Here is a 12,773-nt window from a genome sequence, read left to right on the forward strand (position 1 = left end):
TCCCAGAACAGATCGCTGAGGTACCCCACTGGTAACAAGACCTTGGTCTGAATATACTCCATTGACTACAACCCTCTGTTGCCTGTCTCTCAGCCACTGCCTAATCCATTCAACAATATGGGAGTCCAAGCACAAAGACTGCAATTTATTGATAAGCCTTCTGTGTGGAACAGCATCGAAAGCCTTACTGAAGTCTAGATAAGCGATGTCTACTGCACCTCCGCCATCAATTGTTTTAGTCACCCAATCAAAAAAATCTATAAGATTAGTTTGACATGATCTCCCTGAAGTAAGTCCATGCTGTTTTTCATCTTTCAATCCATGGGATTTTAGATGTTCCACAATCCTCTCCTTAAGTATGGTTTGCATTAATTTACCCACTATTGATGTCAGGCTTACTGGCCTATAGTTGCCCGATTCCTCCCTACTACCTTTCTTGTGAATGGGCACAACATTTGCTAATTTCCAATCTTCTGGGACGACTCCTGTTACCAGTGATTGGTTAAATAAATCTGTTAATGGTTTTGCTAGTTCACCGCTGAGCTCTTTTAATAGCTTTGGGTGTATCCCATCAGGCCCCTGTGACTTATTTGTATTGATTTTAGACAGCTGACTTAGAACCTCTTCCTCTGTAAAGACACATGCATCAAAAGATTCATTCCTCCCTAACTGAGGTCCTTTTCCTTTATTTTCCTTAGTAAAGACTGAACAGAAGTATTCATTGAGGCAGTCATCTAGTTCTTTATCTTCTTCCATATACCTTCCTTCTTTTGTTTTTAATTTTGTAATTCCTTGTTTTAGTTTCCTTTTTTCATTTATGTATCATGCTACACTCTTCGTACTTCGTACTTTGCTTAGTTTTTGGCGTAGATTTGCACCAAAAACCACGAATTGTTTTAACACAGATTCGTAAAAAAAAAAAAACACAAAAGTGCAACAAATGCATGACAAAAAATGTCCCCCCAAAAATGCTTCATAAATTAGCTCTGATTTTGAGAGGCCGATTTTTTTTTTAAATCCTTCATGTGAACGTACCCTCAAAGCTCACTTTTCAGGAACATTCACAATTCTCAAATAATCCCCACTCATCAGGTGTCCATTTTGTCGTCAGGTATTTACCTGGCAAGTCCTCTGACACAACTACACATGCAGAAAAACAAGATATTAGTAGCAAATAACACCTCCCGTGCATCTGGCATTGCGGGGCCAAGAGGAGCAGAGGGTCTGCGCAGGGACAATATATAAGTGCTGGCTATTAAGTAATCCATTGTTCATAGGCGGCTGCTCAGAAGATTGCCATCTGCTCGTTTCAGCCATGCCAAACCCCCAGCATACGTCTCGTAGACAGAAGTGAGCCTGACGAGCACAAATGAATGAGACTTGTAGGACCAGATACAAAGGGGCCGTGCTGCCTGCCAGGAGCCAGCGCACGATACTCCAATGCATCTGCTCAGCAGCCTGCACCCCCCTTTATTTCCTTCTCTCTTTGTAAAAGAGCAAATCTGACATCTGTTCAGACTGAGAAGGGAAGGACCATAGGAGATAAATGTGCTCGGTGCCCGGCGGTGCCTGACACTGCTCATGGTGTAATATGAATACTGTGCACAGTCATGTTTCCATATGATAAGGTGCTCATGATGGAGTTGTGACATGGAGTCCCATGCTGGGACTGTCCAAGGGGTAGGCGCTGCTGCAGAGGCTGACTTTGATGGATGATTTTGTAGAGTTTGAGGGTAGGAATGTTCCTTGTAGAAAAATGCCTGGAACTTCTGTAGTAAGGCTTATGCACACGACTGTATGTATTTTGCGGTCCGCGAAAAAAACAAAAAACTGATAACAACCGTGTGACGTCCGTGTTGCATCCGTTTTTTTTTGCTGATTCATTGCAACAATGCCTGTCCTTGTCTGCAAAACGGACAAGAATAGGACATGTTCTATTTTTTTTTGCGACACTAACATGCCGACATACGGACACGGAATGTACACAGAGACATTATCGTTTTTTTTTTCATGCCCTTATAGAAATTAATGGTTCTGCATACGGTCCTGTAAAAAAACTGAACGGAAATGGAAATTAAAATAAGAAAAATACGTTTGTGTGCATGAGCCCTTAAAGGGAATCTGTCACCCCGATTTTGGACTCTTATCTACAGTAATACATGAGTAGTCCTGCACATAAGGAGTAGACCTTTTTGGGGTCATTTACCAAACTGGTGTAATGTAGAACTGGCTTAGTTTCCCATAGCAACCAATCAGATTCCACCTTTCATTTTCCAAAAGAGCTGTAAAAAATGAAAGGTGGAATCTGATTGGTTGCCATGGGCAACTAAGCCAGTTCTACTTTACACCAGTTTGATAAATGACCCCATTTATTTATAATCCTGGATAACCTCTTTAAAATGTATAGTGTGTGTGTGTGTGTGTGTGTGTGAGAAAATTGGACAGTGAAATCTGGTTACTATAGGCAACTGAGCCAGGTTTCCTTTGCACCACTTTTGATAAATTTCCCCCAGTATTCCTAGCCCATGTATTAATAGGGCAGCCAGAGTTACATATATTTAAAGGGGTTGTCCAGCCTTGGACAACCCTTATAGTCCTAACCTGTGCCCCTTAATCAAATAAACATTAGTGACCTGCCTGCGGTCCCGCCATCCCTGACGGCTTCCAGTCCCCGACCAGCCTCAGTGGTCACATCAGCTTGTACACTGCTAGTCACATGCCGTTGAAGCACATGTGAATACTGAGGCCAGAGGTTGGCCGCAGTAGTCATAGGACCAGTCCACTTCCGGCAGGGATGGGAAGCCGCCAGAAACAGAGCAGCAGCAGGACTCAGGTCAGATGAGAGGTGTTTTTTGTTGTTGTTGTTCAGTGGCACAGGTTAGGGCCGTAGAGGTTGTTGGCTCTAAGGCTGTACAATCCCTTTCAAAGACATCATGGGAGATATGTCAAACTGGTGTAAAGTAGAACTGGCTTAGTTGCCCATAGCAACCAATCAGATTCCACCTTTCACTTTTGACAGCTCCTTTGGAAAATGAAAGGTGGAATCTGATTGGTTGCTATGGGCAACTAAGCCAGTTCTACTTTACACCCGTTTGATAAGGGTCCATTTGCGGATCTGCAAAACACAGACATCGGCAATGTGCGTTCCGGATTTTGGGGACCGCACATCGCCGGCACTCTGATAGAAAATGCCTTTTCTTGCGGACAAGAATAGGACATGTTCTATTTTTTTGCGGAATGGAAATGCGGATGCGGACAGCACATTCCGGCCCCGTTGAAAATGAATGAGTCTGCACCTGTTCCGCAAAATTGCGGAACGGATGCGGATCCATTTTGCGGACGTGTAAATGGACCCTAAATCTCCCCGATCATGTTCACCTGGACGGATTTATACTAGGTTAGGGTTTGAGCTTTTTTTTTTTTTTTTTTAACATAGACCCGCATGTCATTTGCGGGTTTACACCCTAATAATCCGCAGACTAGATGGATGAGCCAATGTAATCTACGGATTAGCAGGGTTTGGTTTATTTTTATGCTTAGTTTATAATGACTTCATTATGCATCTTGTGTTTCTCAGAAATCCTTTGGCTGGCCTGTGTCTGTTGTTTGTAGTGATGGGGTCCAAGATATTGAGTCGCTGACGCATGCTTTAAAGACGGGTCCTTATGGAAGATGTGTCTATGAGTGTGACAACGATGTCGTCAGCAACCAGGTAATATAAAAGGCAATGTGAAATTCAGATGAAGGGAATGTGTCATCAGAAAATTACTTATTGTTTAAATCACATTGTTTTGTTAAACTTTTTTATTTTTTATTTATGGTGAGATTTCTTTAACACTATTTATATATGTAAAAAAAACTGTATATAATCCTGTCATTTTCACACTGGCCACTAGGCCTAAAATATATTAAAAGGATTAACAACCTTGGAAACTTGGATGTTGTGAGCAGTCAGCGCCCAAAGCTGCCTGACTGCGCAGGCGCAACCTGCGTACACTGTTGGTTGAAGCCAGGTCTGGAACATGTGCACAATGTATGGCACGGGATCCAGAAAGTGCTGGGAGCCTAATTACAATGGGGAGTGCAGCGCTGGCCAGGTAGGGACATTGTCCTCATTATCAATGTGATCATTGTAAGTCACATGAAGGGGGTCACATTAGTTTAAAAGAAATGATGGATAAACCCCTTTAAGGCTTTCTATCTTTTGAAAGCAGCTACATGGGGCATAGACATAATAGAAAGGAGCGAACATCAATGAATTCTATGGGAGAGTTTTCTAGGCATGCTCTGTGACCTGTGCAGAGGTCAGGAGGGAGCAGATAAGTTGTGATATCACCTGTTGTGAATGGCTGATCTTGTCTTATCTATATAGAGGTGTTACTTGTTATTGTAATTCTGCCTGTGGAGAGGATGATAATAGTTACTGAGAAGTTACATGTACAGAATAGGAAATCATGACTTATTGCACCTATTGGCCAGTGCAAAAACTGCAAGATTATATATATTTTTTAAAATATAGACAACATGGAAAAAAAAAAAAAAACTTGAAACACATAAAGTACAGAGAGGAGGCTGGGGATGTGGCTAATGAGCAGCAGCACTTGTATGCACAGTCTGTCCAGTCCGTCCTCTTTCTGTCTCCTCATGAACTCCATTCCGACAGATTTAGCTGAAGATCTTATCGAAGTGTATTCAGGATCATAATCCCTGACAGGTAGAACAGAGAGGATGATGAGGCAGCTCTTTATCTCAGTGTTGTGAAGTAAGTTGTCCTGCTGTGTGATTAGGGCAGGTTTTTTGTGTACCAATAGGACGACGGACATTTTATTTTTCCTAATGATTGCCCCCTAGACAAAATGAGCCATTATACCTAATGAAAGGTATTTGGGAATATATTTATAATAAAGTAATATTTGAAGGGGTTGTCCCTCGAAAAAGATTCTACAGTTTTTAAACAAGCACTTGCATCTGAATACTTTTCTAATTGCGTGTAATTAAAAATTTAGCATAGACACTGAGTTATTCAATAAAATATATCTGTAGAGCGCCACCTGCTGTTTGTTTATTGTTATTTCTTTGCCCTGCTCACTGAGAAGGCCGGACATGCTCAGTTTCATCCTTCAACTGCCTCCTGAGCTGTGATAGGGAGAACATGGACACGCCCCCTTAGCTGCAGCAGAAAAGACACGCCCCTTGAGCTTTCAGCTGGATATAAATCTAGCAGAGCAATGAATGAAGAGATCTCTGGACCCATGTGAAGTACAGGCATGGTTCTAGCATTGTTAGAAAGGTATAGTCATGTACTAAATGATGTCTGGTTTTAATTTTTTACATTAGTTATGGGATAACCCCTTTTAAGTACCATATTTTTCGCCCTATAAGACATACTTCCATTATGAAAGTGCTCATTAGTACCGGAGTGCCAGGAAGCGGTGAATGCAGCGCTCCCTGGGCTCTGTACTCACTGCTTCCTGGTCCTCGGCTGCTCGCTGTGCTGTGACCCCATGCTGTGCAGCGTTGGGTAACAGCACAGCAGGAAGAGCAGGACTCGATCCCCGGAGTGGCGTGGGCATCCAGGGCAGGAGAGGTAAGTTGATTTATAGTTTTTGTCTGATCTGAGGTCTGAATGGGGGTCTTAACATTGGGTGTCTGATCTAAGTATCTGAATGGTGGTGTTTTTAACATGGGGGTCTGATCTGAGGTCAGATTGGGGATCTTATTAACATTGAGGGTCCGATCTGAGGTCTAATTGGGGGGTCTTATTAACACTAAGGGTCTGTTCTGAGGTCTGATTAACATTGGAGGTCTGATTGGGGCTCTGAGCTGAGGTCTGATAAAAAAAAATATTTTTCCTATTTTCCTCCTCTAAAACCTAGGTGTTTGTTATAGGGCGAAAAATACGGTATTTTAATTTTCTTAATTCCTGGAGAACCCCTTTAAGGTGGAATCCCCTTTTAAGGATAATCTTGAGAGTTAAAAGTGATGGATAACATTGCCTGGAGAGATGTGCACTCTGCACGGTATTTAACGAGCTTCTGTCTAGTAATGATAATGATGGTGTTCTTCATAAACAGGTTGTGAACATGGAGTTTGAAGGTGGACAGACAGCTGCATTTACCATGATGGCGTTCACAAATGATCTTGGTGCAAGGAAAACCACAATCTATGGCACCAAGGTAAGGTGTGCAGTCTTGTAATGAAGGTGATTGATATCATTGTTATTATTCAACTTAGTCTACATTCACACGTCAGTATTTTCCTATATCCCGATTTTCGGTCCGTTTTTTGCGGATCCGTTGTTCCTGAAAATGTTTCCGTATGTCATCCGTTTTTTGCGGATCCGCAAAAAACGGAAACATGTATAAAGTTCAATAATCAAATAAAGTTGTTTGGATTTCTTTGAAAAAAAATTGAAAAATAAAAATAAAAAAAATTTGTTATGTGTTTCCAGGAACGGATTCCGCATAAAACGGATGACATACGGAATGACATCCGAATGTCTTCCGTTTTTTGCGGATCCATTGACTTTGTATTGTACCAGGATCCGAATTTTGCGGACAAGAATAGGACATGTTTTATATTTAAACAGACATGCGGAACGGAACAACGGAAACGGACAGCACACATTGTGCTGTCCAATTTTTTCCAGGACCCATTGAAAATGAATGAGTCCAGATCTGGTCCTGATCTGTTCCGCAAAAAACAGAACAGATCAGGAAAGAAAAAACGGACGTGTGAATGGACCCTTAAAGGAACTTGTCACATTGAATATGCTGTCTGATCTGCATGGTGCAGAGCAGTAGGAGATGAGTACAGTTTTGTGAAAAAAGATTCGGCAAAACTTGTATCTTAGTTATTAAAAAATCTGCTCTTTCTATGCTTAGGAGTCCAGTGGGCGGTCCTATAAGTGACTGCCATTTATCTCAGTATGCACAGTCTGGACTCCTAATCATCTCCTAATGGAATTAAGATAAACTAGACCTTTAGTTATACAGATTATATGGTTGTCAGGAAAGAAATAATGCAACTGTAGGCAAAGCAGGCAATAGGCCCACAGCCTGATTTCATCTGCATAACCTACATTCTTGATATACCTAATATTTCTGGTGCCATTTAAAATTTGCTTTGTTCAGCATGGGACATTCTTGACCAGTCCCAACAATTTCCACCTAATGCACAGACTATAATGTGGAAATGAGGAAAGTATAGGTTAGAAAGGTTGGATTCTTACGTTTCCATTCCTGGAGATAAGCAACTTATTGAAACTTCCTATTGAAATGATGCATTCTTGACCAAAATCTGTGTGTGTACTCCTGATAAATCCTGATTTAATGGTTGTTGGTGGATAAACCCATCTCCTGCTTGCTTCTCCTGGAGACTTGCTGTAGGCATTGTGTGCAGGTCTGTAAAAGGTCAAGACCCATGGGAAGAATCCTGCAGTCTTATTACCATTACAATATCTACACCAAGTTCCTATAGTTTAATGAAGGAGTGTGTGCCATGCTACAATGCCGCTAGGGCTTGGAATGCAAAAACTAAAGAATTAAAGGGATGTTGTATTAACATTTTCCCCAAAATGTTTGGAAATTTCGAATTTTTGTGAGGTTGTGACGTTTGGTTGAGCGTTATGGCCTCTTCAAGTGAATGGGCCCGGGATGCAATAACAAGTACAGCCACTATACAATGTATGGCACTGTGCTTAGTGAGCTGTGAGGATGCCACAGCGCTCAGCAGAATGCCGTGGCCTCTTCAAACAGATGTGGGACCCCCACCAATCAGATATTGATGACCTATGAAAATTCCGGACAATCCCTTTAACTAGATATTCCATAAAAGTCTGTTAACTGGGGACATGAATGCAGAGATCCGCACCCAGGGGTGTCTAGTCCCCAGTCCTGGTGGGCTAGTGGCTAACCATGCACAGCCACTTTCTTTTAAAGTTTCTGACACATACTGCAACGTATGGCCACTTCACTATTGGCAATGAGGGTTGAACACCTCAGTTCTCGGTATCTTTGTATGCTCAGTCATTGGGCATATACTCTTCCCACTTTTATAGCATATGTGCTCAATTTACCTTAAAAATCTATGGCAGAAAAACCTTTTAAATCGGTTACAGGAGTAGAGAAACATGGCTGCCATCTTCCAGAAACAGAATCACACTTATCTAGAAGTTTTGCTGAGAAGTAACATCTGACAGAACCCATGGACAGGTGTGACGCTGTGTTTGAAAGTCGCTATGTGTTTCTAATTCATGACAAGTTGATAGGTTTACATTAAAGGGGTTGTCCAGCCTGATAACTCCTGTGCAACGGACCTGTGTCCCAGAACTTGTCTCCTGTCCACAGTCCCGACACTGCTCATTCCCAGCTGCTTCCAGTCCCCGTGGGACCAGGAAGCGTCTGTGTCCCATGACTGCTGCAGCCAATCACTGCTCTAAATGATCACATCGGCTTGAATGTTATGACACAACTGTGATTGACCGCAGCGGTCATGGGATTCAACTGCTTCCTGGTTCCACCGTGGACCGGTGAGTCTTCTTTATTATGTTCAGGAGCACAGAAGCATAGGGGTTGTCATCTTCAAAGCTGGACAACCCCTTTAACATATTAGGAATAATTAAGCTGGGAAATCCTAGGAATGGAAATGCAGCCTCCATGCCAGCCCATCATTCATCATAAATCGTATGGAGTTGACAGATGTGCAAGGCAAAGACAGAATATTTGATTCGCTCACGCATACTCTGCTTGTGCAATTTCAGTATTACGATAAACTGAAGATCCAGTGATGATAGGTACAAATCTCAGTCCATCCAAAGGAAAGTTTCACAGTTGCTCGTCTATGGTTAGCATTGAGGCCTTCAAACACATACAAGATTAAATGGGTTGTTGAAGGGGTTATATATTAATGACCTACCCTCAGGATTCATCATCAATATCAGATCGGTGTCGATCAGCTCTTTGAAGAGGAGGAGGCACTGGGTGTCGGACTCCCGCCCATCTGATATTGATGGGCTGTGCTGAGGAAAGGTCATCACTAAAAAAACCCTGTACAACCCCTTTAACCTTGACTGAAAGCTGTCTATTTCATTGGGCGACCATCTAATGTGTATCTCCCATACATAGTTGCATTTCGACATGCTCTGTTTGTCGTTGGAATGGAGCTTGGTGAGTATTCATTTTGGGTGGGGAGGCACTAAAGGGCGCCATACTCTGTGGGGGACACTAAGGGGGAATGGTACAGTGCGGGGAGGCACTAAGAGGGCAGAATACTTTGTGGGGGCACTGAAGGGGAATCAAACTGTGTGGGGAGACATTAAGGGAGTATCATACTGTTTTGGATGGCACTAAGGGGACATCAGTAACTGGAAATGACTGGCCCCCACAGCAAATTTTTTGAATGCCCCCGGCAATTTTTTCAGAACCCCATCTTCCCGTGAAACCCTCACTCCTGCAGCTAGTCAAGATCGCTGTCTTAGGCTACGTTCACACTCGAGTTTGGTGCGGATCCGTCTTGTATCTGCACAGACAGATCCGCACCAATAATGCAAACGCTTGTATCCGTTCATAACAGATCCGTTTGCATTATTCATAAAAAAAAAAGTCAAAACGGATCCGTCAATGGGGGACGGATCCGTTTTCAATTGCACCATATTTTGTCAGTGAAAAACAGATCCGTCCCTATTGACTTAGATTGTAAGTCAGGACGGATCCGTTTGGCTCCGTCATCGTCAGGCGGACACCAAAACGCTGCAAGCTGCCTTTTAGTGACAGTCTAAAAAACGTAACTGAGACCAAACACAGCCAAATTTATGCATTCTGAACGGATCCGTTTTGGGCCGCTTGTGAGAGCCCTGAACGGATCTCACAAGCGGACCCAGAAACGCCAGTGTGAAAGTAGCCTTTCCTACTACACATATATACTGTATGTCATGTCACTGTATATGCTGTCACTGTATATAATGTATTGTATAAAAAACTTTCGGGGGGGGGGGGGGGGGGCTTGACAATAAAATCTTTTAGTCCTCCTCCTGGACAGGCCCCTTCTGAGTTCGGGCAGCCTGTAAAACGGCAATACAGAGCTGGGCAAATGCTCCAGTGCTCATATCAGTGGGGCTGCCTAGGTGAAAATGGGAATATGTCAACCCCTTTAAGTGGAGGACTACTCATGTGTTATAGCAGATAATAGTCCAAGATCCTGCTGACAGATTCCCTTTTATGTAAGTATAAATTGCCATGATACGCTACGTGCTCCACTAGAGCCACCTCTTTTACAGTTGAGAGGTGTGTGTATGGGATGGGGTTGAGAGAGATATCTGATAATAAATGTATGATTAAGTGAACAGGTTCATTATGAGTCCAGGATTGGGAGCATAAGAGATATGCTTTATACCAGAAAACGTCTCCGACTGTGATTTATATTCTCCGCCATCCCAGAAGTCCTTGTAGTTTGCGTCCCGGATTTAATCTTGTTTCTATTTTCTGGTTGCAGTCATGACATCGCCGACCTCTCCTTATCTCATTATTGTGCCAGCCTGGCCCATTTGTGTAACAAAAGCTCCATTCTCCCAGCAGTGGGGCGGCCCTGTGATGTGGCCCTGCCAGGGTTCCAGTTGTCAGATCGCTTCACCAGATAGGCTTGATGTAAGACACACACGAGAGTGCAGCCCTGGCCCAGAGCCGGCTGTCTGCTTCATGTCTTCATTCTACTCTTCTAAATTACAAGATGAATGGAGAAGACTAAACTCATTTTGCATGGCGAATCTGCTCGCACTGACACCAAGGGGTTAAATATCCGCTGTACATGTCTGTGTGTGTCTGGCCTCCCGTTGGCTTTTAATCCTCCCATCAGTGTTTTAAATTGTGTAAGGAGGTGAGATGCAGGAAACCCAGAGCGCTGCAGGAAGAATGAATAGTCTGATGAAGTTGGTTTAAAGAGGTTTTCTGAGACTTTTCTACTGATGACCTATCCTCTGGTATTTGATCAATGGGGGTCCGACGCCCGGCCCCCCGCCGATCATCTGTTTGAGAAGGCATCGTAGCTCGCAGCCTTCCCTCAGCTCGCCAAGCACAGCACCGTACATTGTATAGTGGTTGTGTTTGGTATCGCGCTCAGCCCCATTTACTTCAAGGGGGCCGGGATGCACCTACGCCACGTGACTGGTGAACATGACGTCACTCGGCCTAGGCAAAGCTGGAAGAAGGCCACGGAGCTACTGCTTCCAAATGGATGCCACGGTATACTGTTTTTAACTGGATGCGTGTGTGAAATAGATCAACAGACTACAAAATTCCACACAGCAGAAAAAAGGTATATACGAGCCCGACGAAGGCCAGAGGGTCACGCTTGTGGCATCTATTGGGGAAGTGGGGGCTTGTGATTATACGCTTCTAAGCTCCCTCTAGTGGTGACTGCAGACCATCATCATGTGAGCACTCTGCATCTGCCCTCCGATCACATACAAAAAGACTTTATCATAAATGACTGATACAGTCAGTTTGGGCCATGGGAACCTCAGTCAGCCCCGGAAATGCGGTCGACACATGGACCATGTTTCTCGGGCTGGTCGCGGTCATGTGCATAATCCCTTACTGATGATTCGATTGTACTTACCTTATCATTAAAGGGGTTTTCCGGAATTGTAATACTGATGACCCATCTTCAGGATAGGTCATCAATATCAGACCAGTGGGGTCCGACACCCGGCACTCCCATGATCAGCTGGTTGAAGAGAAGGCCGCACTCCATGTGAGCGCAGCCTTCCCTTCATTGTTTACCTGCTCACTGATGTCGCAGGATAGGTCATCGATATTAAAATCCCAGAAAACCCCTTTATTGCTGGTCAATACGAGCTCTCAGAAATAAGCCATTCCTAACTGGCCATTGTAAATAAGACCTTTCCCTCAGGATGGTAATCGGTAACGAGCGCTTGTAAGAAAGTCCATTTGGCCAATCATCAGTGACCCCAGCGGTCAGGTCACTGATGGTGGCACATCTTCCCGTATAAACAGTGGATGTGCTGCCTCCATAATGTAAAGTGTATGCGGGACAAATGATCGTAGTAATGATCCTTTGTTCCCCATCACCTTCTGGTGGCCCATGTAAAGACTTTTTAAATGAACGCTGATTGGGGGTCATTTCCAAAGTGCGCCTGGCCAGTTTTACGTGAAAAAAAGTTGCAAGACCCCGTTTTTTTAAACCGTCCTCGCCACCTGGGAGTGATAAGGGACTGGCTAGGGCTGGAATATTGGCCCCGACAATATAGAATAGGGGCTGGAGTCGTTTTTACCCCAGGCACACGGACTACTGGAGGTTCAGCTAATGCTTGATAAGGCCTGAGTCTTGTCATAAATTAGGCGCTTTCTCTGCCAGCGCAGGGGGGAAACAAAGACTGACGGAAAAATCAGTCTTTGTAAATGACCCCCATTGTCCTGCATGGTTGGTCGGTGCTTGTTAGAGCCCTGATTTGGGCCATGGAAAAGGACCCATGGTAACAGACGGTCTCCTCTCTAGATTGCCTTTAGCAGCAACTCATAAACTAGTTCCAAATTTAGCTGCAGGAAACTTCTGTGGGAGGATTTCACTTCCTCTTACAGTATGGAAGGCAGTGTGCTCGGGAGCCGGTTAGTTACCTACAGCTGAAAAAAGTTAGAAGTTCCTTTATCTTACATGAATATATGAGGATTTATATACGTGATGATTTACAGATATATAAGTGAGGATTTATATACGTGATGATTTACAGATATATAAGTGAGGATTTATATACGTGA

The 12,773-nt window shown here is 43.6% G+C and overlaps 1 protein-coding gene across 3 annotated transcripts in view; it reads left to right on the forward strand.

Moving 5' to 3' along the window:
* LOC122926897 overlaps positions 1-12,773 on the forward strand; it is a 170,731-nt gene that overhangs the window by 103,045 nt on the left and 54,913 nt on the right. For all 3 annotated transcript variants that reach the window (XM_044278416.1, XM_044278417.1, XM_044278418.1), the window contains 2 exons: positions 3,578-3,712; positions 6,075-6,176. In XM_044278416.1, coding sequence (XP_044134351.1) covers positions 3,578-3,712; positions 6,075-6,176 — 237 coding nt within the window. The remainder of the gene's footprint in view (positions 1-3,577; positions 3,713-6,074; positions 6,177-12,773) is intronic.

The sequence above is a fragment of the Bufo gargarizans genome, chromosome 2, assembly GCF_014858855.1.
Source record: "Bufo gargarizans isolate SCDJY-AF-19 chromosome 2, ASM1485885v1, whole genome shotgun sequence".
NCBI classification, from domain to species: Eukaryota; Metazoa; Chordata; class Amphibia; order Anura; family Bufonidae; genus Bufo; species Bufo gargarizans.